The 27,330-nt window shown below is 38.7% G+C and overlaps 1 protein-coding gene across 1 annotated transcript; it reads right to left on the bottom strand.

Annotated features, from left to right (window-relative positions):
* Positions 1-1,756: 1,756 nt before the first annotated feature.
* LOC141779494 (pleckstrin homology domain-containing family O member 1-like) lies at positions 1,757-20,077 on the bottom strand. Its single transcript, XM_074654352.1, has 6 exons — positions 19,800-20,077; positions 15,619-15,765; positions 11,040-11,180; positions 8,827-8,931; positions 7,114-7,212; positions 1,757-5,539 (listed from the first exon to the last, which is right to left on the bottom strand). The coding sequence occupies exons 1-6, from the start codon at positions 19,824-19,826 to the stop codon at positions 4,862-4,864; spliced, it is 1,197 nt and encodes a 398-aa protein (XP_074510453.1). The 5' UTR covers positions 19,827-20,077; the 3' UTR covers positions 1,757-4,861.
* Between the last annotated feature and the right edge of the window lie 7,253 nt (positions 20,078-27,330).

Here is a 27,330-nt window from a genome sequence, read left to right as displayed (position 1 = left end):
GATTTTACTGCTCATGTGTTGGACCCCAAAGATATGACGCCATGATGATGCCATGATGACGCGTGACCTCTCTTCACCCTCCTTGGTTGTGTACCTGCTGACTCAGCTGACAGGAAGTGTTTAAATGATTAAAACTAAGTTTTTGTGTCTTCGACAGAAACGATCCATCGCTTAAGTTGTTTATGATGTTATGATCATCTGTAGGTATCCGTCGTCCCGTCTGCAGCGTCTGGATGTTTCTGTCGGATGTTGAGTGTGAATGTTCAGTTTAACTCGACGTTTACTGACTAATGTGTTCTGGAGCTTTCAGAAGCATCACACAGTCTTCTTCAGTGATGGAGCTACTTCCTGTTCATCACACATGAGGAAGACCATGTTGAAAGTACTGGAATAACATAGTAAGTGGACCTTAAATTCATGTGTGTGTGTGTATTTAAATAGTTTTGCTCTAATTTGTTTGGATCAGTAGAGACTTCACCTGACAAACAAATTAGAGAAACGCAGTCGCTGATTCTCTGAAGCTCCGCCCCTCTGAAGCTCCGCCCCCTACACATTTGTACTCACACTGCGTCTTTTGGCTGCCGTCGCCATGGTAACGTGTTAAATGTAAAGCAGAGAGTTTGCATCATGTTTGCATGCGAAGTCTCGCCGTGACCTGATGAAAAGTTCAATTGTTCTTAAAACACTGAATCCTTCCTCCTGTTCACACTGGACATCAGCTTTAAAGGGATAGTTCAGATAGTTCAGGAGGTGCTTCTCCATAGTCAGTGTTGCTGGTCTACCGCTGCATCCATTGGTTAGTTTGTTTGTGTTATTTATGTTTTAAAGGGTTAGTGTCGTTTCACCAAAGTCACACAATAACACAAACTAACTAACCGATCAATGCAGCAGTAGACCAGCTCCCGTGTTCTGAGAGGGAAAATTAATGTTTTTGTGAATGGAGTCTGGTGTGATATAACGGCTAAAGTTCCCGTCAGAAAGGGCTGTCTGACAGCGAGGTAAAGAGGTGAAAATATTCGGTAACACTTTATAATAACCATTTATAAATTGATAGTTAATTAAACTTAGTTAAAGGGACTGTTTGTAACTTTTTACAGGTATAAATCTACCGGATCCCATGCGCGCTCGCATGTGCGCGCTCGCGTGTGGCCGGAGTCTCTCCTCCTCTGCCTGCTTGCCTTCACTCACACACATCGCGCGCGCTCTCGCTGTCTCGCTCTCTCGCTCTCTCGCTCTCTCGCTCCACCTCTACTAGACGTGCATGCGCACTCACGCCACACTGCAGAATAGTTAGTTTAGCTCTGAGAATATTTAGTGAATGTATAGTGGACGTTTGTGCAGAAATAACTGCTGCAGCTCCTCCAGACCAACAGAGGTTTCCCGTGTCTTGTGAAGTGACGGGGCTCCACAGAGAGAAACGTTATCGTCTCCGACCGGGAGCCGGTGTCTCCCTGCGGGCGCAGTCGGGAGGCGATAACGTTTCTCTTCCTGGAAAAACCAACACTACGATCAGCATTGATTCATGGAGAGACCTTCGTCTGGTCAGCTAACATTACTGCCAAGCAGCTGAAATATAGAGTGATATTGTGGTTTTAGCTGATGTGTGTCGCCGTTCATGTCTATTTAGAGCAAGCAAGCGCGAGCCCGACGCTGACTTTCGTTGATTTAACGGCCACAGGTGTCGCTGTTAACAAGCATTTCTGATTCTTACAAACAGTCCCTTTAATAGTTATTTTACTGTTAACACACCATGAAATGATAATTAATAATGTTTAATAATTATTAGTAATGCTGTAATTTTTCTTAGGGAACCAATGGAGCTGAGAGACAGACAGGAAGTCAGACAGAGTTTAGAGACGAACTAACTGATCCTTTAAAACACAGGTGAGTATTTTCCGTCTGCAGGTGTGAACTGAAGGTGTTGTTCAGGACAGCTGGTCGCCTAGCAACACACACACGGTGTCAGAGGTCTAATTAAAGCCGGCAGGATTCCTCGTTAACAGTTTATTGAGACGACACTGATCCAGGTTCAGTTTGCAGGTTTTATTTTTAGCACATGAACTGATCAGGACTCACAGCGTCACATCACTACAGGACTACATCTCCCATCATCCCCTCTGGCTTTAAGGCTACAGCAGCGGCTCAGTGCCACAGAAACAAACAGACGATGGAGACGGGAAGTAAACAGATCAGTGAAAACAGGATGATTTATAGATTTTACCTGAACTATTAATTATGGAAGCCCACAGGGGAATTTATTAAAATGATAATGTAAATGTGAAAATGTAATTCCATAATAGATTTATAATTGTCCACATATGTCTGTGTTATTTGAGTAAAATATAAAATGAAAATGCAATAATCTAAATTTCATTTAACTTGTATGGGCGTTCTGTGACCATACAGTATATAAGCAATATAACCTGATTTTCCATTTATACAAGCATCATTAAGTCACAGTTTAAATTCAGATGGGGTTTTCGAACCATTTGAAAATGAAAACATTTTGAAGTTTCATTTTCAGAAACGTAACCTGCTCAAACTTTGTGTTTACATTCAGAGTTTCTCATCACTGAACTCTAACAAACCCGCCGGATGTATTTTCTTCCACATACAACATTTGCATAGCTGATTTTTGAAAATACTATTTTCTTCACAAAACGAGGCTGAACTAGAGGTCAGAGGTCAGAGGTCAAACCCTCGACAGGTTGGATCATGTTGTACATCAGTGATGAAAACACAGTGATATTTAACCTCCTCCAATTTACAGACTTCCAAAATGTTGGAATATTCCTTTATTGTCTGTGTGTTTTCTTTTTGAATCTGTGGTTAAATCTCTGAATCCAGATGAAGATTTTAAATGATTTGTTTTGTGTCTTTGGTGTGACGTCACTTTTTTAATGCTTCCATCAACACAAACAACAGAAACCAACTTCAGGAGGTTTTAATGTCTCTTTTCAGTGTTTCATTGTTCTTCTCAACGGATCAGGACTTTAGGACGCTGATTTCCACCACCAGAAGAAAAATACAGATGAAATGATGAAAATAAAATGGTAAGTAAAATATGACTTTGAGGTATTACCTAAATGTCTAAATGGGAATAACAGGAGGCTTTCCCGTTTTTTCCCATTTTGCCGACATTGTTTTGTAATTTTGACGAGTAGTTTTATATTTTATTGTATCTATGTTATTATATTCAACAAACTGTACTAAAAAGACATGAACATTCATGTGCAAATGGTATTACCACAAAGCCCCAGAGTCCATAGAGACTATCTATATTTTTAAATCTTGTGTGCACCAGATAAAGACTTTAGGAGCTGGTGTTTGTTAGCTAGCGAGCTAAATGACTCCAAATGTATTTAATAATAATAAATACATGATTAGATGGTGGAAATTATGATTAGATGCAGCCCTAAAAGCATTAGCTCACTGCATGAGGACTTGGCCTCTCTATTGTGAGCTGATGCTTCTCCTGACCCGTAGAGACGAACAATCAAACGCCGACATCTGGTCTTGTTGGGTTTACTCATGTTTCAGGTGATTTGAGGATTTCTGGATTCAAACATGAGTCCAGTTCTCTTCAAACATGTCCACCGGAGTCATGGCTGGTTCACCGCCGACAACATTCACATTCAGAAAGAAGAAGAGTCCGAGTTGGACGGACGGTTTGGAGGATGGAAGCTGCTGTTGGTTCTTCATATTATCTGTTAATGGTCCAACAACTTTACCTGAGCTGTGACCTTTCTACCCAATCCCTGGATGAAAACCTGAAGACACTGGTTCTGAGTCCAAATGGAAGAGGAAGAGCTCTCAGCAGGTTTTAAAGGTACTATATGTAACTTTTAGAAAATCCTTGTTATTAATCACACCGGTGGCCGTTAAGCACTCAGTAGTCACTCCGTCAGGGCGAGCGATCATCCTGGGCATCGGCCAAAACAGTGACATGATGTTACATTACAATCACATATCACCGTTACTATCTGTTATGTCTAATCTCAATGATGCTAACTAACTCGCCATTTGCAAATGACTTCATCAGATAGCGTTACCAAGCAAAACCGTCCCGAGTCCTTTACATAGAAATCAGTCCGCAGGCTGTTAAAGACAACCGAGAAAGTCGTGGAAGGTCTCAGTTTTTAAACTACAATCTGTTCACACAATGGCAACACAAGCAATTAATGCATGTAAATGATTCCATATAGTACCTTTAAGGTCTCAGTCTGTAGTTTGTACGACGTATAACAACCAGGAATGAATCCTGAAGCTGACTGGACCTCCTCCACCTCTGACCTCTGACCTCCACAGCATTCATACAGTATTTACTCTGCATTTGTACCGTCAGCTGCATAAAACTTCATCTACTTTAGATTTCTCTAAAGACATAACAACACATCTCCAACATGTTGAATATTCATAAAGCCAAATAAAAAGGATCCAAAGTGATGGTTTTTCTCATCTTGGCACATTTTCTTTCACTTTGACGAGAAGTTTTCCTTAAAGCTTCCTCAAGTGTTTGTGCAACCGAAAACAGACGTCTAGAGATTATAAAAGTATTTAAGGAAACTTCCAAAGGACACGTTAAGTTAAATTTATGCTACAAAGCGAGGAAGATATTTAGTGGAGAGGCATTGAGCAGCTGAGCGCTGAGCGGTATCGTCAGGTCCTGGTCCTGGTCCTGGTCCTGGTCCCTCCTGACTGCTGGGAGACTGATTTATTCCAAATAATTTAAAAGTGGTTGATCGTGTTCTCAGCAGCTTCATCTGAAGTCCAACCAGCAGAAGCAGCGTTCAGCGTTGGCGCTACCTGGACTGAACCAGTATGAACCGGTTTGTACCAGAAGGAATCAGAACCATGCGGCTCACATTGGGCTCTTGCGGTCTGGGTTCAGTTTGGTGCTGTTGGAGGGGGTGACGGGGGTGGAGGAGTCCAGTTGTTGGTACAACGCTCTCAGCTCCTTCACCTCCTCCAGCACATCCCGGGCCTGGCTCCACGCCACCGCCGCCTCCTTCAGGAGTCTCTCAGCTTCAGTCGACTCCTTCCCCTTCATCTTCCCCTCAGCCTCCCCTCGCGCCTCCGTCAGCAGCCGCTCCGTCTTCTCCAGCTTCTGGCTGATCAGCTCCTGCAGGTGGCTGATGGGCACCGTGGTGCGGGTCGGCGTTGAGGCCGGTGAACGGGTCGCCACCGTCTTGTTCTTAGCAGATTTAGTCTCTGAGTGCGTCAGGATCTCGTCCATGGAGGCGCAGCGGTTTTTCTCTGCCGTCGTCAGGCTTTTTCCAGGCTGGGGGGTTTGGCCCGTCTTCTCCCACGCCACCTCCACCTGACGGGGAAGACTCTGGGATTTCCCAGAAGCCTCGACGGTCCTGGCAGAGAGAGCGCCGTCGGTTTTGGACCTGGGACAATCCGGGCTGAGGTGGGACATAGATTTGTCCAAATCGACCTTGAACCTGTCACAGCCGTTGGCGCCATGAGAAGACGAAGCGTCCTCCTCCTGGATCAGATCCAGAGTCAGCATCCCGTCTGAGGAGGAGGTGGAGGCCTGACGGACAGAGAGGAGGCGGGTCAGTCCACCGCTACCAAAACATTCATTCATATAAACTAGAGCTGTCAATTGATTAAAATATTTAATCAGGATTAATCTCATATTTTTTTTTATCTGTTCAAAATGTACCTTAAAGGGAGATTTCTCAATTATTTAATACTCTTTTCAATATGGGAGTGGGCAAATATGCTGCTCTACGAAAATGTATGTATATATTTATTATTGTAAATCAATTAACAACACAAAGCAATGACAAATATTGTCTACAAACCCTCTACTTTTTTTCGAACATTTTTCAGATTTTTTTTCAGGCTTTTTAAACTATTTGTCGGACTTTTTTTCGAGCATTTTTTTCAGACTTTTCTCAAACTTTTTCTTTTTTACTTTTTTCAGACTTTTTCTTTCAAACATTTTTCGAACATTTTTCAGACTTTATTTCGGACTTTTTTCAGATTCTTTTTTTCAGACTTTTTTGTCGAACATTTTGCAGACTTGTTTTTTGAACATTTTATTTCAGACTTTATTTGGACTTTTTTTTCGAACATTTTTCCAACCTTTTTGGAACATTCTTCAGAATTTTTTTAGAACATTTTTTGGACATTTCTTTGAAGATTTTTCAGAATTGTTTGGACATTTTTCAGACTTTGTTTTTTGGACTTCTTCAGACTTTTTGTTGGACTTTTTTTTCAAACATTTTTCTGGCTTTTTTAAAAAACATTTTTCAGACTTTTTTGCGGACATTTTTTTCAAAAGATTTTCAGACTTTTTTTTTAAGGTTATTTAACCTCCTTCATGACAATCTAGTATGACATCGTTGGTAGCAATGGATTCATTCGGTTTTATAGGTTCATACGATACCAGTATCTTCACTATAGCTTTAAAACTGAGCCTCTGCAACCTAAAAATCATGAGTTGCGTTAATGTGTTAAATAAATTAGTGGCGTTAAAACAAACTTATGCTAACACGTTATTATTACGTTAACGTTGACAGTCCTAATAAAAACCTTCACATATCTAGAATCACACTCTGTCCCTCCAGTTTTTACTACCTGAAACAATCTCAACTCAAGGTCCACTTACTTGCTTTGCTTGTTCTTGAGCTTTTGACCGTATCACAGTCTTCATCAGCAGATTCAGTTTGCTTATAGATGTTCAAACACTTTCCATAATTTGGAGCAACTCATCCAGGTTGTCTTTAAAGGACCGGGAGGACTGTGTGATAAGGTCAAAAGCTCCAGAACAAGTAATGAAGTGGACGAGATTGTTTCAAAGGTCGAACTGAACCAGAGGTCCTAAATGTACAACATTTAATTTCCGCTGATGAAGACCATGTGATTCAGTCAAAAGGTCCAGAACAAGCCAGTAAGTGGATCTAGACAGATATCCTGTTCTCATCCTGACTGCTCCTTTTGTTCTCATTAATATCTGGACATTTTATTCTCATTATGTTTCGACACATTTGCAAATATCTCAGATGAAATCCTGGACATTTTGTGTTTCAGGGTTTGTGATAGAGGAGGGAAGAGGTGACGATGGAGGAAGAGGAGGTGATGAAGGAGGATCAGACTGACCACAGCCAGCAGGTGACCTCTGGTCGGCAGGCGTCGGTTGTGAGGAATCCTCACTCGATCTCGAGTCATATGAGACAGCTGAGAGTCTTCGACTGTCACCTGGAAACAACACAAGCAGAACTTCAGGTAAAAGGTAGTTTATCTTTTTATAAAGCAAAAATATATTCAGTCTAAAGCTGGGCGATCACACTTTACCATTCTAGAAATGTTGTTGTACGAGTAGATCGGTTGTGATGTAAAGCTAAAGCTCACGATTTATGTGCTCACACTGTACGGTTAGGACTCATTCCTGTTGCGCTCTATAGGCTTCCACTATGGGATTCTGTCAGCCACCGGGTGCGATCTCCCGGGGAAATATATATATATATATATATGTATATATATATGTGTATATATATATATATATATACATATATATATATATACATATATATATATATACACATATATATACATACACATATATATACACACATATACATACATACACATATATATACACACATATATATACATACACATATATATACACACATACACATATATATACATATATATATATATATAAACATACATACTGTTATTTCAGAAGTATTTCAAGACTTTTCCAGGAAACTGCTGATGAAAAACGCCACAACAACAATATGACATGGATGTGGTTCATTGAGGCGTTCCTTCAGACTGGAACACAGTGTGTATGTGATAGAGAGAGTATTGATCAGAGTATTGATCAGAGTATTGACTGGTGGAAAAGGCGAAGGTTGTGGACTGAACGTTGACAGCAGCTCCGACACACTTCCTGTTACTGTCGGTGATGAACACTGAAATAAACACGATGAACATCAGTTACAGGAAGTCCTGCTTCCTAAAATCATACATGTCAAATATAAATCAGCTCAGCGCCGCTCTGAACCAGAGCTGAAGGTATTTAAACACAACAGGAAGTCAGTTATTGTAGTTTGTCTGCAGGTGGAGCTGATCAAGATTTAAAACGCACAAAACTCTCCGTCCTCCTCGCCTTTATAACTCAATATCATGATATCATTCAGTGTGACTTAGACCAAACAGACTAGAAGCAAAGAGACGAAACTCTGGTGCCTTTTTGACAACAGCCGCTAGATGGTACTGCGGTAGCACTGCCGCCATTTTGGACTGAAAACACCAATGAGCCTGTAACCATGGATGTATAAAGAGACGTCTGTAAATCCAGAGTTATTTTCCTCGCCATAATGAACGTGCATCAGACCCACGGGACTGCACCGCCCTGCACGCTCATATGACATATCCGGTTCTGCTAGCTTCCTGCTAGCTGTATGCGGCTGTAATAATGGATCTATTGGCTGTAATTCATCACTTTTATTATCTTATAATACACCCATGAGCTCTATGCTGTAAGCCTGTACCATGGTGGATGTATTAACGTTCTATTCCCAAACAACCGGCTATCGGCCAGCAGCTAGTAGTGCTAGTAGCATGAAATCAACAGAATTTAATGGAGTGTAGGCTACTACAACAATAAAAGTGGTAACTTCCTTCTACCTCCACATAGACTCAAATGAAGCAAATATATTGATTCTGGCATTAAAAAATCTATTTCAAAATTGTACAAAATAAAAAATAAATTGTGATACATATGGTGAATCTACTTTTTTCCCGCCCCTCGTCGTTAATGACGAACAGAGACGATAACGGACTCTGTGTTTCTCTCCGTACCTCATCCAGGATTCTGTTTTTGGCTCGTGTGATGGCGGCGTTCAGGACGTTGATCCAGGACTCTTTCTCCTCCGGACTAACCGCCAGGAAGACCAGGTTAGGAGCCTACAAACAACACAAAGTCCACATGCAGCGTTAGACCCTGTTTACATCTGGGTTTAAAACGTGTCTCGAGTGATCAGATCACAAGTGGTCATTGGAGACAGAAGAGTATCGAAGCAAAGAGGCGAAACTCTGTTTTTTTAATTTATTTTATACATATTTTATAATTTTTAATATTCCATTTTTTAGTAGTAGATAGATAATCACCTGATATATTTCAATTAACTCTTCATTTTAAACTCACGTTTTATGATGAACTGAGTCAGATGTCAGACTTGTTTTGAAAACTACAAACTAAAATCTGACTTTGACACATTTCAAATTTGTTGACGACGACTGAAGAGACAAAAGCAGATGAAGCTGTGTGATAAAGTATTAACTAGTTTACCTGAAGAGTATCCAAGCAAAGAGACGAAACTCTGGTCTTTTTTTGACAACAGCTGCTGCCGCCATTTTAGACTGAAAATGCTTGTTATATTTATAATATATTATAGTTCAACACAGGACATTTCAATAGAATAGAAATAATCTAGTTTTACTTTTGTACGGCACTTTGTAGGCGGATGATTTACCGGTGTCAAGTAGTCACTTACAGTCCAAAATGGTGTACGCGTAGCTCTGCTGCTGGGCGCTGATGTTGCAATGAAACGAACAATTGACTTTCACTTCTTATTAATATACGTTCTTTAGCACTATTAGCTGCTAGCCGTCGCCATGTTGAGGCGACCATAGATACGATCTGAATTTCAAATTTAGCAGCTTTAATGTTTATAAAGCTGATTGTTATTAATGTCAGAAAATACACTGAGGAAATGATGACATCACACATGAGAACACTGGATGACCAATCACAGCACAGAACACACACACACACACACACACACACTCGGCCATCTGGTGATGTGTCTCCCACTGAGGCTTCAATGTGTGTGTGTGTGTGTGTGTGTGTGTAATAGAAGCTGCCACCTGTCTGCAGGACACATGATCCCTCCCCAGGGCATTCTGGGTATTTGTGGGATGGCCTGCAGATATGTGTGTGTGTGTGTGTGTGTGTGTGTGTATTACTCATGTTGTGGGGACATAAACCTGTTAACACAGTCACATTGTGGGGACTCGCCTTCCTTTTGGGGACAAAATGCACGTCGCCATCATAACGTAAATCATTTCATGTTAGAGTGAAGACTAACTAACGACAGAAAAAGTAGTTATGTTTATTATTATGGGAGTCCGACCCACATTCAGAAGGAAAGAACCAAAATCAGAAACCAGGGGTGAGGTAGAGGTCAGGGTTAGGGCCTAATAAACCTGGTTGGGCGTAAAATAAAGACAAAATATTAGGTTTAGGATATGAAAAACCTAATAGGACATAGAAAAAAGGGTCTTATTTTCGATGTTTCTGTTCTGTCAGTTGGTTGTTCTCTGTCATTGTTGATATTTGTCTGGTTACATATATTATGTGTCCATATCTACTGTTGAACGTTTTTTGTCGTTGTTGTTTGTTTGTTTATATGTCGTTAAGGTAGTCGGCTTATTCAACCTGCTATTTTCTGTTTATTTCTTTTTTTGTTGGTATTATCACTTTTCTTTTCCTTCTTTGGCTATTAATTTGAAAAACAATGAAAACAAAGTAAATGTAGTCCTCCAAAGAGGGGGGTGGTGGCGGGCCTAAAAATGTTGTTATTATTAATATTAATAAAAAAATTAATAGTTAGGTTAACGGTAAGAAAAACTTGGGAGGGCATCTAAAACATTAGAATTAGGAATAAAAAAAGTTTTGTGTGTGCAGAAGCTCCACCTGTTTACAGTCACTGAGTCTGTTTATATTCACACTTTGAGTAGAAAGTGATCTAAATATATAAAGTGTTTCCTGTCTGAGGATGTACTACTGTATACTATACTATAATACTACTAATATACTGATATTCACTCAACAGGAGAGGATGAAACACAACTTCATTCAGGTTTTATTTTCATAATTTTATCAAAATTTAGTAAAAATTTGAGCTGAATTTGGAAACTTGATCGTTTTAATAGATTCAGTTTATTCTCACAGACAGACAGACAGACAGACAGACAGACAGACAGACAGACAGACAGACAGACAGGTGTACCGTGTTGCCCGGCGTGCTGCAGCGTTGCAGTCTGAACTTGCTGTGGTTCTTTTTGCTGCGACTCTTGTTCTTCCTGATCTCCTCACAGCGCTCATAGTCCGACAGATCCAACACCTCGTCAGCCCGGCCCAGCTCCTTCACCTGTAGACACACACAGGTAGCACAGACTGATACTAAGCTAACACACCCTGACTACCTGAGCAGGTAGTGAACAGAGTACCTGAGCAGAGGCCTGTACTACGCTAACCCTAACAAACAAGATCCCGCTAAACGGTCCTACGACGCTGGTTATCAACTCGGTAAATCAACCCAGGGTTTCTGTCTGACTGTGAGCGCGTTCACATGAACGAGGCTGTGTTTGCAGTATATGACCAATCACAGACATGGACAAGTCCACAGACTTGCAGACAGACAGACAAAGCGGCATATTTTACAGAGAGTAAACTATATTAGACAAATACGAAGAAATTAATCACAAAATCTAGGCTAATAGTAACACAGTTGAAGCTGCCAAATGCAGGAAGGACAGCTAGCAAAAGAAAAAACTCCAGATGTGTGAATGAGTAAATTAACAGACTTATTAATTTAACGGAACACTCAAAAGTCAGATATAGTTGTCTAGATATAAATGGCTTTCTAATGTATCATGGATGACTGGATTACGCCTAATCATGTCCAGTAATAATACTGCAGCGTGTATGACTATTTGAACCTTCCCCCCTCTCAGGCGTTGTGAAACGGACTCAAGAGGAAGTTCAAAAATAAGAATGAGAATATAATTCAAAGTGGTAAACACCCACAGCACACAGCCAGCTGTCCTTCCTGCATCTGTCAGTTTAAACTGTGTTGTTTTTAGTCTGGATTTTGACTTAAACTTCTTCATATGTGTGTAATATTAACATACAATCACTGCACTGAGCTCTGATTGGTCAGTAGGCGGTGCTTTTATACGAGTTGATCTCTTATCTGGAACATAACCTGCTCCAGAGCAGGTTAGCTGTTCAGCATAAGTTACCATGGAGATCTACCCCGGTAAGACGTGATCCACCTTCGTAGGACGGAAAACCCAGAGTTAACCCTGAAGTTACCTCGATAACGCAAAATCCTGCTTCGTAGTACAGGCCTCTGGTAGTGAACAGAGTATCTGAACATTGTTATTTATACACTGTTATTATTATTGTTATTATTATTAACAATAATAATAGGAGCTGCTGCTACAGGTAGCTGTGTAACACACACACACAAACACACACAGCAGGTGTTAGCATGTCTCCTGCGGCACCTCAGTGGTTTCTGCAGGTAACCTTCAGCTCATTTATCTCCATGGAAACAGCATCCATTATTAAGCAGATTTAAACTGAGACTTCCTGGGAGAGAGGCCACGCCCACCACACACACACACACACACACACACACACACACACACACACACACAGCTAACTAAAGCTAACAGAGAGCCTCAGTGGTTGTGGCGACAGGTATGAATACTGCTCTGTGTGTGTGTGCGTGTGTGTGTGTGTGTGTGTGTGTGTGTGTGTGTGTGTGTAATATAACAACTCTTGATGCTGACATCACTCTGCCTGCATCATCAGTCAAATAATCAATGATCAATATTCAGTGGAGCTGCTTACATAACCAAGTAGCCTCCTGTCAGTGACCTCTGACCTTTTGACTCGCTGTGAGAGAAACATGTTATGTAAGTAAGGGATAATGTACAGCTAGCTGGTCATTCACAACACAGCTGTACATTATCCCGCTTATTACACGGCTACTTACTGAAGAAATCAATAATTTGACACGAAAATGGTCCTCCAGAGTCCGACATCAAAACTGCGCCCATAGCAACGGTCTGTTATACGTAGCAACAGTCTGCTATACGTAACAACGGTCTGCTATACGTAGCAACGGTCTGCTACACGTAGCAACGGTCTATTATACACAGAAACGGTCTGTTATAAAGGAATAACAGACCCACAAAAGCCGTGATTGACCAATCAGAATCGAGTATTCAACAAAGCCATGAAATAAACATGTTTAACTACTTCCTGTCTCACCTGACAGCATGTTTAACTTAAAATGTGTTTTAATGCAAATAAGTTCTCATTAAATGTTTTTAGGATGACGTCATAATAACTCAGGTAAAGTGTAGTAAACACCTGTGACACGGCTTATATTAATCCGTAGACCTGCAACCATTCATCCATTACGTTTCTTACTCGTTCTTCTTCCTGAGTCGACCCCTAATCTACAACTATTTTGATATTTGAATAATTGTTTCAGTAATTTAAAATTTGAGGATTTACAGCTGTTTCTATCAGATAGTACTGTTGGTCGGACACAATGACCTAATTAAAGACGCCACTTTGGGCTTTAAGGAAGGTTGTGATTTGACCTTCGGTTGTTTCGTAAACTAAACAATTTACTGATCACTAAACTAGTAAACTCGTCTCAATGAATCATTACCAGTTTATTAATTTGTTGATGGAAAATAAACAGAAATACAACTGCTGCTGACACCTGAAGAAGAAGAGACGCCAGAAATCAGCTCTCACAGGAAGTTTTTTATTTTTGTTAAATCTAAAGCAGATGTGGTCAGTGTGTTTGTGTGTGTGTGTGTGTGTGTGTGTGTGTGTGTGTTTGTGTGTGTGTGTGTGTGTGTGTGTTTGTGTGTGGTTTCTCTGGTATCACACAGGGTTTCTATTCCTGGTGAGACAGGAAGTGGAGCTGGTGACAGCTTCTCATGAACCACAGAAGAAGAACAGAGTCTGAAACTAGTCGACCCACACAGAGACAGACAGACGTCCTAATATGGTTGTGAGAAGGTTTTCATGACACTTTGATGTACGATGTGACAGTTAATCATGTGACAGCTGATGTCAGAGAGGAACTGATGAACTTCCATAAAACTCTGAACTCTTTGGTTTCCTGCAGCTGACGTGAAGATTTGAGATAAAAACGACCTAAAGAACAGCTCTCGCTCTGTTAGCATAGCTTAGCACAAAGACTGGAAGCAGGGGGAAACTGCTAGCATAGCCTAGCACTAGCTAAGCTGATACTAAAGGTTTCAACATTATATTCAAGAGTGAATAAATATTCTATTAGGACTTTTTGTAAATAATGAAGGTTCTAACAGGACGTTCTGCAGCAGATAAAGGTTCTAACAGGACGTTGTGCAGCAGATAAAGGTTCTAACAGGACGTTCTGCAGCAGATAAAGGTTCTAACAGGACGTTGTGCAGCAGGTAAAGGTTCTAACAGGACGTTGTGCAGCAGATAAAGGTTCTAACAGGACGTTGTGCAGCAGGTAAAGGTTCTAACAGGACGTTGTGCAGCAGATAAAGGTTCTAACAGGACGTTGTGCAGCAGATAAAGGTTCTAACAGGACGTTGTGCAGCAGGTAAAGGTTCAAACAGGACGTTGTGCAGCAGGTAAAGGTTCTAACAGGACGTTGTGCAGCAGGTAAAGGTTCAAACAGGACGTTGTGCAGCAGGTAAAGGTTCAAACAGGACGTTGTGCAGCAGATAAAGGTTCTAACAGGACGTTCTGCAGCAGATAGAGGTTCTAAAAGGACGTTCTGCAGCAGATAAAGGTTCTTACAGGATGTTGTGCAGCCGATAGAGGTTCTAACAGGACGTTGTGCAGCAGATAAAGGTTCTAACAGGACGTTCTGCAGCAGATAAAGGTTCTAACAGGACGTTGTGCAGCAGATAAAGGTTCTAACAGGACATTGTGCAGCAGATAAAGGTTCTAACAGGACGTTCTGCAGCAGATAGAGGTTCTAACAGGACGTTCTGCAGCAGATAAAGGTTCTAACAGGACGTTGTGCAGCCGATAGAGGTTCTAACAGGATGTTGTGCAGCAGATAAAGGTTCTAACAGGACATTGTGCAGCCGATAGAGGTTCTAACAGGACGTTGTGCAGCAGATAGAGGTTATAACAGGACGTTCTGCAGCAGGTAGAGGTTCTAACAGGACGTTGTGCAGCAGATAGAGGTTGTAACAGGACGTTTTGCAGCAGATAGAGGTTCTAACAGGACGTTGTGCAGCAGATAGAGGTTCTGTGAGGATGTTCCACCCTATGTGTGGTGCTGCAGTGAAACCGGAGCTCTCTGTGTGTCTGCAGCTCAGACTGAAACTTGACTCCGGCAGAACTACGCTGTAGAAAGTGCAGGAGAAACTTTCTGTTTCCAAGTCAGAACCAAAACAACAACAGAATACTGAATATGTTTGTTATTGATGAATCTATAGATTCTGTTATTACTGGATTCCTTGTTTCACACCAGATGTCTCTTCAGTTCTCAGAGTCAAACTTTAAACAAAAAGAGATTCAGAGGGATGTCTAAATGTTAAATCATTGGTAAAATAAAAAGCTGCACTGTCCCTTTAAATGTTACAGTTAACGAGTTGTGATGACATCACAGAGGAAGACCCCACCACTCTGCCATCCGTCTCCAAGACAACGCCATCTTTCTCTCATCAGCTCCGACACCTCGTCACAAGGTGATAATTAAAGGCCTCAACGTCTCCGCTGATCATTTCCAATAATGAATCTATAATCAATTAGTCTCCCCTCTGACTCACCTCTTTCTCACAGATGAACAGCTGATCTCCCCTCAGAACCACAAACCGGTTCTTCCAGATCTCTCTGAAGATCCCCTTCCCGCAGAACTTCCGGATCCAGCCGACCTTATCGGGCTGAGCGAGCTGCGGCGCCGAGTCCTGCGGACCCTGAACAGGAAACAGGAAAAAGGAAGCTGTCAGAGGAGCATCATCAGAGCAGGTGAACTATTTAATACTTTATCACACAGCTTCATTTTTTCTGTCTCTTCAGTCGTCGTCAATACATTTAAAATGTGTCAAAGTCAGATTTTAGTTTGTAGTTTTCACTAAAATACATAAAAAAGCTGAATTTTATTACTGAAGAGAAAACAAGTTTGACGTCTGATTCAGTTCATCATACAACGTGACTTTAAAATGAAGAGTTAATTAAAATTCATCAGGTCATTATATATCTATGACACGTCTCTTCAACATTGCGTGGAAGTCGGTGACAGTGCCTAAGGAGTGGCAGACCGGGGTGGTGGTTCCCCTGTTCAAAAAGGGAGACCAGAGAGTGTGTGCCAATTACAGGGGTATCACACTACTCAGCCTCCCTGGTAAAGTCTACTTCAAGGTGCTGGAAAGGAGGGTTCGGCTGAAAGTCTGACCTCGGATCGAAGAGGAACAATGCAGATTCCGTCCTCGCCGTGGAAGAACGGACCAGCTCTTCACTCTCGCAAAGATCCTGGAGGGGGCCTGGGAGTATGCCTATCCAGTCTACATGTGTTTTGTGGACTTGGAGAAGGCGTATGACCGGGTCCCCCGGGAGATACTGTGGGGGGTGCTGCGGGAGTATGGGGTGAGGGGTGTACTTTTCAGGGCCATCCAATCTCTGTACGCCCAAAGCGAGAGCTGTGTTCGGGTTCTCGGCAATAAGTCGGACTCGTTTCCGGTGGGGGTTGGTCTCCGCAAGGGCTGCGCTTTGTCACCAATCCTGTTTGTGATATTTATGGACAAGATATCGAGGCGTAGTCAGGGGGAGGTGGGTTTGCAGTTTGGTGTGCTGAGGATCTCATCGCTGCTTTTTGCAGATGATGTGGTCCTGTTGGCATCATCGGTCTGCAACCTCTAGCACTCACTGGATTGGTTCGCAGCCGAGTGAGAAGCGGCCGAGATGAGGATCAGTACCTCTAAATCTGAGGCCATAGTTCTCAGCAGGAAACCGATGGATTGCCTACTCCGGGTAGGGAATGAGTCCTTACCCCAAGTGAAGGAATTCAAGTACCTCGGGGTCTTGTTCGTGATTGAGGGGACTATGGAACGTGAGATTGGCCAGAGAATCGGAGCTGCAGGGGGTGGTATTGCATTCGCTTTACCGCACCGTTGTGACGAAAAGAGAGCTGAGCCGGAAGGCAAAGCTCTCGATCTAACGGTCAATCTTCGTTCCTACTCTCACCTTTGGTCATGAGGGCTGGGTCAGGACCCAAAGAACTAGATGGCGGGTACAAGCGGCCAAAATGGGTTTCCTCAGGAGGGTGGCTGGCATCTCCCTTAGAGATAGGGTGAGAAGCTCAGTCATCCGTGAGTTCTCTATAAAGTTTTAATTAATTGACATTTTATTATTTTATTCATCATTAGTTTTTACCAAATTCCACTAAAAAAAGCTGACTTTTATTACTGAAGAGAAAACAAGTCTGATGTCCATGTTGCTGCTCAGTTCATGAAGAGTTAATTAAAATTCATCAACTACTCCAAAAATGAAAAATGAAAATGATAAAATGTGTATAAAATATATAAATATATGTATTTATATATAAAACATATATAGCTTATATATAAAGTTTTATAACTTAATCTTAGTAAAACTTAATAATATATACTAAAATATACTGTAAGTATATATAAGTAGTCTGTAAATAATTAAAAATATGAAATACTGCTATTAAAATCCTCCGAAACTTCTCTAAAAAGTTTTAATTGAAAATGTATTATTTTATTCATCATTTATTGCACAGTTGGACTCATTATTTCTGCTCTTGTATATTTGCACAAATTGCGTATATGAATTGTAATTTACATGATGTTTATTTCAAATGACCTGAAACATGTGAATCCTTCCTCGGCGGCTCAATAAAGTCTGAACAAACTGTTCAGTTTTATTCTACATGGAGGTTGTTAAAGCATTTTGTTTGGGTGTTAAACTGACGTCCTGCAGGCTGAATGTTCCTTGTGTGATTTCTGATGTTTTCTGACTGTTGTTGTGAGTTGAAGTGAATAATAAAAGGCTGCAGCTCCTCATTCACCCTCTTCTTTTGTTATTAAGATTCAGTCACATTCTGCAGCCGCAGCGTCTCCGACCACCTGAAGAAACTTTTATACCACTGAACTACACGGAAAAACTACAATACAATCAGGCCTGCTTCCTCCTCGTTGACCAATCGGTCGTTTTGGTTTCAGTCCTCTAAGATTTCTTTAGTTGATTAGACGTTTTTAATGCTTTTCTAATAGTGAATGAATCTTTTATTTCTAAGAAACTTTTGAGCACATCTCTGGTAAACACCAGATTTAAAGTGGAGCTTTTCTTTGTGGAGAAACTCAGTTTCACAGAATAAACCAACTAATCGATTAGTCGACTAAATCATATGGGTGTTAGTCGACTAAGAATTACTTTGGTGGAGGACAGAACTAATGACTACACAGCTGTACTTCCTGAGTGTGCAAAGCTGAGGAGAGAAAACTCAACTTATTGTTCTTTAATCATATATTTTTATCTTAAAATTCACTTTTTTACTGCATTTTATTCATCTTAACTTCTTTAAAATGTTTGATGAATCAGAACAGAAACTATGATGGCATCCAAATAGTTCAGATAATAGCCAGACCTTACTATAATATAATATTTATATAATATAATAACAATTATACTATAATAAAAATAAAGATAATAGTAAACAGAAAAGGTAAGTCAAGACATAAAGGAAATAGAAAATGGGTAAATAGGACAGGAAAAGAAAAATATATAAATAAAAACAAAATGTAATAAATAAAATACTAATAATAATAATCATAATATATTTATAATAAATAAATAGAAAATGTAAATAAATAAAATACTACTACTTATAATGATTTTTATTCATATATATAATAAATAAAAAGAAAATGTACACAAATAAAATATTACTAATAATGATAATTTATATATATATAATAAATAAAAAGATCAAACGAAAATGTAAATAAATAAATATATATAATATACTACTGCTAATAATGATTAATAATGATAATTTGTGTATATATATATACATATAGTAAATACAAATATAAAACGAAAATGTTAATAAATAAATATATATAATATATAGTATACTACTATTAATAATGATTAATAATTATATATTTTATATATATAAAATGAATAAATAAATAAAAAGAAAATGTAAATAAATAAATATATATAATATATTTCTGCTTATAATAATTAATAATGATAATTTATATGTATATATTTATAGTAAATAAAAATATAAAACGAAAATGTAAATAAATAAATATATGATATATAATATACTAATAATAATAATGATTAATAATGATATTTTATATATATATATATAATTAATAAATAAAAATGTAAATAAATAAAATAATAATAAAAATGATTATTCATATATATATATATATATATATATATATAATAAATAAATAAAAAGCTACTCAGAGATGCTGTTTCTAACATACATGATTGTATTTGAAACCTGTGTAGGTAAAGCTCCAGATGACCAGATGATTGATATGGTAGAGTATTGATCATCGGGGTGAACCAGAGTTTAACTGGAGAGTGAGTGTCGGTGTTATATAAGAGAGTTCTCCTCCGGTTGACGGATGAAACCGGAGCTGATCAACACATTAACGTCACACCGCTCAACGTTTCCTCTTTAACTGTCACAACTATTAAAGTTTCTCTCCGGATCTGAAACACAACATGTTTTAATCCGTTTTGAGTTTTTATTTTTCATCTTTAAAACTGTTTCAACACCAACAGCGCTCTTATTCTGAAAACCGGAAGTGTAGTTTTAAAGCAGCTAGCAAAGGGGCCGTTGTCGCCTTCAAAATAAAGGCTTAAAACTAATCCTGGAGGCTTTTGTTCCTCGAGCTCCGGTTTAACGGGATAAAACGGACCGTCACGAGCCGCCGGTGTGGGTTCCGTTAACACTCACCCGTTTACCGGAGTTGTTCTTCTTCATGCTGTTGGCTGTCAGGCTGCCGGTACTTCACCCACTTTCACGGTAACTCCGTTATGTGCCACAAAGAGCAGCGGGAGAAGAGGAGAGAAGAACCGTTAAGAGCCGTTAAAGTCCCGCAGGAGGACCGGAGGACCGGAGCCTCCGCCTCAGCCGCGCCGCGCCGCTCCTCAGCTGCTGGTCCTCGGACTGACTCTGCTCGTCGCCCCGCTGCTCAGTGCTGCTGCCGCCGGGCTCCGCTGCGTTGTGACCGGCCAGGAGCCGCTCTGAGAGTCGGTGTCCGGTTACTCCTCCTCCTCCTCCTCCTCCACCGGACTCCCTGCTGGCTCAGCGGCTCCTCGGTAGCCCCACAGCGACCCCTACCGGCGGACACCGAGCCGTCTGTCTTCTTCTCATGATACAAGTTTATAACCGGGGCTGTTAGTCGGTTAAAATATTTAATCACGATTAATCACACATTATTTATCTGTTCTAAATGTACCTTAAAGGGAGATTTGTCAAGTATTTAATACTGTTATTAATGATAATAATAATAATAATAATAATAAATAAATACTAAATAAATAATAATAAAATAATATAGATATATAATAAATAAAATAAAACAATAAAATAATAATAAAGTAAGATAAATAAAATAATTAGGGCTTTCAATTTATTAAAATTAATCGCACATTTTTATCTGTTAAAAAATATACCTTAGAGGAAGATTTCTTTTCAAGTATTTAAAACTCTTATCAACATGTGAGTGTACAAATATGCTGCTTTATGCAAATGTATGTATATATTTATTATTGTCAATCAGTTAACAACACAAAACAATGACTAATATTGTCCAGAAACCCTCACAGGTACTGCATTTAGCATAAAAATATGCTCAAATCACAACATGGCAAATTGCAGCTCAACAGGCAACAACAGCTGTCAGTGTGTCAGTGTGCTGACTTGACTATGATTTGCCCCAAACTGCATGTGATTATTATAAAGTGGGCATGTCTGTAAAGGGGAGACTCGTGGGTACCCACAGAACCCATTTTCATTCACATATCTGGAGGTCAGAGGTCAAGGGACCCCTTCGAAAATGGCAATGACAGTTTTTCCTCGCCAAAGTTTAGCCCAACTTTGGAGCATTATTTAGCCTCCTTCCTACCTATAAATCCCAAGTTGTGTTAATGTGTTAAAGAAATTAGTGGCATTAAAACAAATTTGCGTTAATGCGTTATTATCGCGTTAACTTGGACAGCCCTATTTATAATACCAAACTGTAAAAATACTCCAGTACAGTTAAAAGTCGTCCTGCATTCACGTTACTTTACTTATTTAGTAGTAAAATGTACAGTTAGATAAATGTTGTCAGGGTTTTATTATTTGTTACACGGCTTTGTTGAATACTCGATTTTGATTGGTCAACTGTGGCGGTCTATGGTCTGTTACGGACCGTTGCTATGGACACAGTTTTGATGTCGGACTCTGGCGGACTGTTTCTGTGTCAAATTATTGATTTCTTAAGGAAGTAGTAATAAGTCAGACAAATGTAGTGGAGTAAATAGTACAATATTTCCTTCTGAGATGTAGTAGGGTAGAAATATAAAGTAGCGAGTACCTCAAAATTGTACTTTACTACAGTACTTAGTTACACTCCACTACGAGTTTGAACGTTGTAGTTTGACCATCAAATAATATATCTATATAATATATCTATTTAATAATATCTTTGTGTATATGTACATATTCACATATATCGTGAATCGCACAGAACAACATTTACAGCTTGAGATAGTTTTAATTGTATAATACCCGACAAGTCAACAATAAAATACAAAGAATTGCTAGACAATGAGGCTTTATATTGTGGGTCAGTCTGGATCCAGTCTGTGATCCTCAGCTCACATCTGGATCAGTGTAATCCGGTTCAGAGTGGTCTGGATGTTGGCAGATGTTTACAGGCTGATCTGATCTGGAGTCGGTTTCACTCTGAGCTCAGATCATCAAACTGGGTCAGACTGAGAGACGGAGGCTGATCTGCAGATTATCTACTGACACGCTTCATTAAAGGCACAACACGCACAAAATCACAACAACAACAACAGCAGCTGATGAGTCCTGCTGGTCGACTATCAGAACTGATCCAGGTTCAGTTATTTCTTCATTTCATCGACACGTCGACAAACAGAGTGAAAGAGAAATCTGGCAAAATTAAACTCAACAGATAAAAAGTCACAAATAAAATTTCCATATTTAATGATTTATATTCACGTTTTCATTACGTACATTCTGTTTCTGCATTGTGTGCATGTTTGTTTTGCACAACACAGGTGGAAAGTAACCTTTACTCTCAAGTACTTTACTTAAGTACAATTTTGAGGTACTTTACTTGAGTATTTTAATTTTCTGCTACTTTCTACTTCTACTCCACTACATCTCAGAGGGAAATATAGTACTTTTTACTCTACTTTTTGCAAACTGTTACACCTCGGTGTATTTACTATATATACTTGAAAAACAAAGTTCGGAAACTTGTGTTTGGTGGATTATTTCTCTGTTGTTACAATGCTAATGGTCATTGTATTTTACATCGTTGGAAAGCCTGTTTATTTACCTTCGCAATGATGTCCCACTTGTAAGGATCATGCATTTGTGGGATGAGCAGCACAGCTGATTATGTGGGTAGCGCCCAAGAAAAATTTGCCAAAATGCTCCGTCAATGGTAAACAGTGTATTCTCCTGTTGGTGTTGACTCTTGTTTTGAGTTGTTTGGTGGATTGGATGATTGAACTCTCTATCAGTAACAAGGAACAAACATGACATATTGGCTATTTTACACTTTATTCATTTAATACACGATCAGGAGCCTCAGTAGCGGTGGAAGATCCATACGCAGCCACAACAGTCTGGCACCTCCTCCTCATGCTGGTCACCAACCTGGTCACACGTTGCTGTGGGATGGCGTTCCATTCCTCAACCAGGATTCGTTGCAGGTCAGCCAACGAAGTTGTGTTGGTCACTCTAACACGTACAGCACGCCCAACCTGATCCCACATGTTGAATTGGGTTGAGGTGTGGACTCTTGGCAGCCCGTTCCATTCTCTCTACTCCCACATTGTGGAGGTAGTCTGTGATAACCCTGGCTCTGTGGGGGCGAGCGTTGTCATCTTGGAGGATGAAGTTAGGGGCCAGATTGTGGAGATATGGGATCGCCACTGGCTGCAGAATCTCATCCCGATATCTCACTGCATTGAGATGGCCTTCAATGATGACAAGTCTTGTTTTGCCAGAGAGGGAGATGCCGCCCCACACCATGACACAGCCTCCACCAAAAGCTGTTACTCCATCGGTGCAACAATCAGCACAGCGTTCTCCGCGTCGTCTCCATACTTTGACCTGCCGTCCAACTTTGGCAGACAGAACCTGGACTCATCACTGAACATGACATTCCCCCACATGTTCAGGTTCCATTGTCTGTGTTGTTGACACCAGCGCAAACGGGCCTGACGGTGAAGGGCAGTCATTGCAGGCTTCCTGGTAGCCTTATGAGAATACACTGTTTACCATTGGCAGAGCATTTTGGCACATTTTTCTTGGGCACTACCCACATAATCAGCTGTGTTGCTCATCCCACAAATGCATGATCCTTACAAGTGGGACATCATTGCGAAGGTAAATAAACAGGCTTTCCAACGATGTAAAATACAATGACCATTAGCATTGTAACAACAGAGAAATAATCGACCAAACACAAGTTTCCGAACTTTGTTTTTCCAGTTTATATATATATATATATATATATATATATATATACAGTATATACACACATATTTACTACTTCTCTATACATACTACATATATAGACAGTTAATTCTTCTCACCTTAATAAATACTAAAATCAGTTATATTCTGATTCATTATTTATTTATTTATTTTTATATTATTTTTATTGACAAATTTTAACGACAACACATTCATCAAACAAAAATCAAAACCCCCAACCAAACCCGAAAGTTCACGCACACTCACACACGCACACACACACACACACACACACTCTTTTACACCCGGGGAGGAGTAATACAAATACCTAAGAGAGAATTATCTAAACCGCATGTCAAGGACAAAACATACATATCGTTACATACAGTATCATCCATGTGATAGTTAAATGCAAGCCATCCATAGTGGGAGTATTCAACAGCAGAACAGAGAAAAGGAAAAACAAAACAATCAATATATGAATAGAAATATCGTCAAACTGAGTCCAAATATTGCGAAAAGGGGACCCCAAGATTCTTCCCATTTATGTTGACATTTTAAATTATTGGCTCGCAATTTCTCCATGTGGATAACTGAGACCAATTCATGCAACCAGTTTCTGAAGCACGGTGGAGTTGGTGTCTTCCAGTCTTTGAGAATACGTTTTTTTGCTAATACCATGCCCATCAATAGAGCTGTTTGAATATGTAAAGGGAGAGTTGAGGAGTCCACTGAGGATCCAAAAAGAGCCAAATCTCAGAGAGAGAGTCCTTTGATAAACCCCAGAAAAAAAGAAGATTCTTGACCAAAACTGATAAATTAATGGACAGTCCCAAAATAAATGCAGCAATGTACCATCATTTGATTTACATTTATCATAAATTGGAGACACAGAGGGGTAAAATTTATGTAAAATGACTTTAGAATAATGAAAACGGTGAATCACTTTGAACTGAATTAACCTATGCCTGCTATTTATATTCTGATTCATTATGAACATGAACAACACTCAAATAAAATCTGGCCTCACCATCATTAAATATCACGTAATTAGAAGAACTGAAAACTTTCTTTATGTCAGCACAAGTTTAACTTCCTGGAAAGTTTTCAGCTTCAATTTATGATTCATCATGAATGAAGTAATTTTCCTTGTTACAGATATGATGTCATCTACTGTATGATCTCATCACAGAGTCAGCGTATCCAGCCACAGCCACGTTTCTGTCATCTCAGTTTCTTTTTTGTGATTGTCGTTCACAAACTGAGTTATTAACTCGTTTAATCTCCATTTTTTTATGTACAGTTTTATTTTTGTGTTGTTACTGATCAAAGTCAAAGTCATTTTCATGTTATAATAATAATAATAATTATAATAATAATAATAAATGTATTTATACGGTACTTTTCAAAACAGATGTTACAAATAGTAAAGTGGCAAAACCAGGTGATAAAATCAAAAAGGATCAAATGAATTTGGTTCTTTTCTGTTCAGCAGATCTCAGAAGTGAAGTCACAACAGAACTTCTTCTTTAGTTCAACGTTACTGTGACTCTGCTGCCTCCTGCTGGTACGTCAGCGCTCTACAACTCTACAACTTCATAGGAATATACTGTATGTATTAAAATGAACTCACAGTACTAGCACCAGTGCCAGTACCAGCACAGTACCACATACACATCTGGACATTTTCAAAATCTAAATTTTTCTCACTGAAATGTTCTAAACTGTAAATGTAAAATTCCTGTTAACAGTATATCAGTTGAATAATTTAATGATGTAAACTATCTAAAAACTAAACTACTATGATTTAAACTAATGTTTTTCATTTTATATTCAGTGACTGACTGTATGGAGTCACAGAAATAGTAATAAAGCATTTAATGTTTAATAACTAATTGTACAACACAAATAAGCATTAATAGTTGTTTACAAATGTATGTATTAATCTATGAATAAATGGACTAAATTACAAAGTAATTCATTGTTTGAAATTTTAATGGGCAATAAAAAGAAGAATTATAAAAAGAATTTACAATGAAATCCATAAATAAATAGTTCAAATTAAATTGTTTTACAAAAATACCATAAAACAGTCAATAAGTATATCATTTAAAATTACATGATTGAATTCATAAATAAATAATCGAATTTAAAAATCCATTTGAAAATGCAGTTTAAAAAGATAAATAAATAACTGGATACACAAATTCAATAAAAAAGATTTTATATTCTTCTTTATCTTAATGTTAATGTATTAGCAATAATGTTAATAATGTTAATTTATCAGTAATAATTGTAATATTGTTAATGTATTAGTAACAATGTTAATAATGTTAATGTATCAGTAATGTTAATAATGTTAATGCATTAGTAAAAATGCTATAATGTTAATGTATTAGTAATACTGAACTCTATTTTATCTATATTTCACTATTTTTATAAACCAAACAATCGATTAATCTAGAATATAATCAGCAGATTAATTCTCAATGAAAATAATCATTAGTTAATAGTTCAAAATGAGATTGAGCTCAACCAACTACAACAGTAAAATCCTTCTTTTACATTAATGCATGAGTAATAATACTCTAATATATAATAGTATCAGTGCTACACTGTACACATACTCCATGTAAAACGTTTAGTTTAAAACTCTATAAACTTGTTTTATTACCAGACAGCTGTTGATCATCAGTCTAAAGCTTCATCAAACCTTCAGTTCACATTATTTTATATAAATATTACTGTTCATTACAAAATAAGAGACTTTATATGAAACATAATCATATCCTTTATTCGGAAATATACAATCATGTTATGTCCTGTCATCTTCATCATCAAAAGTCCTCATGTTACAGAGTTAGAAACATGAAACTGCTTCATCATGTCAGCTCATTTATCTGATCTAAATTCACAAACACACTGTTAAACAAAAAGCTACTGAATCTGATTTCCTGAATATACAAAATATTAAACAGTATTAACGTCTGTCAGCCTTTAATAAACCAAACAGAGCTCTTCATATTCATACAGCTGAAGACAAACATCCTCAAATAGCAATGACTCAAGTTGAGCAAACATTAAGGTAACATAAAGGGAACATTAAGAAAAGAAAAAGAAAAAAGGAGGAGGACATAAAGAGAGAATAAAGAAAAGATGAAGGAAAGTTAAGGGAAAATTAAAACAGTAAGGAAACACAAGGGGAAAACTAGAGGGAGCATGAAGGAAACATTACGGAAAAATCAAAGAAACCTGAAATAAATATTTAGGACACATAAAGGAAAAATATAGCAAAAGAAAAAGATTAATTTAAGGGGAACACAGAGGAACATAAAGGGAACTTAAATGGAACAACAAGGGAACATGATTATGTTTTAACACTGCTCTGGGGGAAACTGTATCTTGAAACTAAAAGAACATTCAGTCCAACCTTTATTTAACCTTTAATATCACCTGTGACATCACAGCAGGTCAAAGGTCAACAGTAAAATACCGTCCAATCAGGCACCGCGTTCTCGAACACCCCACTTCATACGAACATGTCACAGAACATCACAGCTGTTTAAAAGAGTTCCATGTTTTTATGGAAAATAAACGAACGAAAAATACAAACTCTTTGTATCTCATTATATTTTAATTATGGTTTACAAAGTGATGATAAAACAGCAAACTAAATCTGATATACTCAAATTATTGATTATTATTTATCATATTATTATTTCTCCCATCCTGACCTCTGGGACACCTCTGATTGGCTCCT

Source organism: Sebastes fasciatus, chromosome 12, assembly GCF_043250625.1.
Source record: "Sebastes fasciatus isolate fSebFas1 chromosome 12, fSebFas1.pri, whole genome shotgun sequence".
In the NCBI taxonomy this organism is placed as follows: Eukaryota; Metazoa; Chordata; class Actinopteri; order Perciformes; family Sebastidae; genus Sebastes; species Sebastes fasciatus.
The sequence above is the reverse complement of the archived record's forward strand: the minus strand, read 5'-3'. Positions and strand labels throughout refer to the sequence as shown.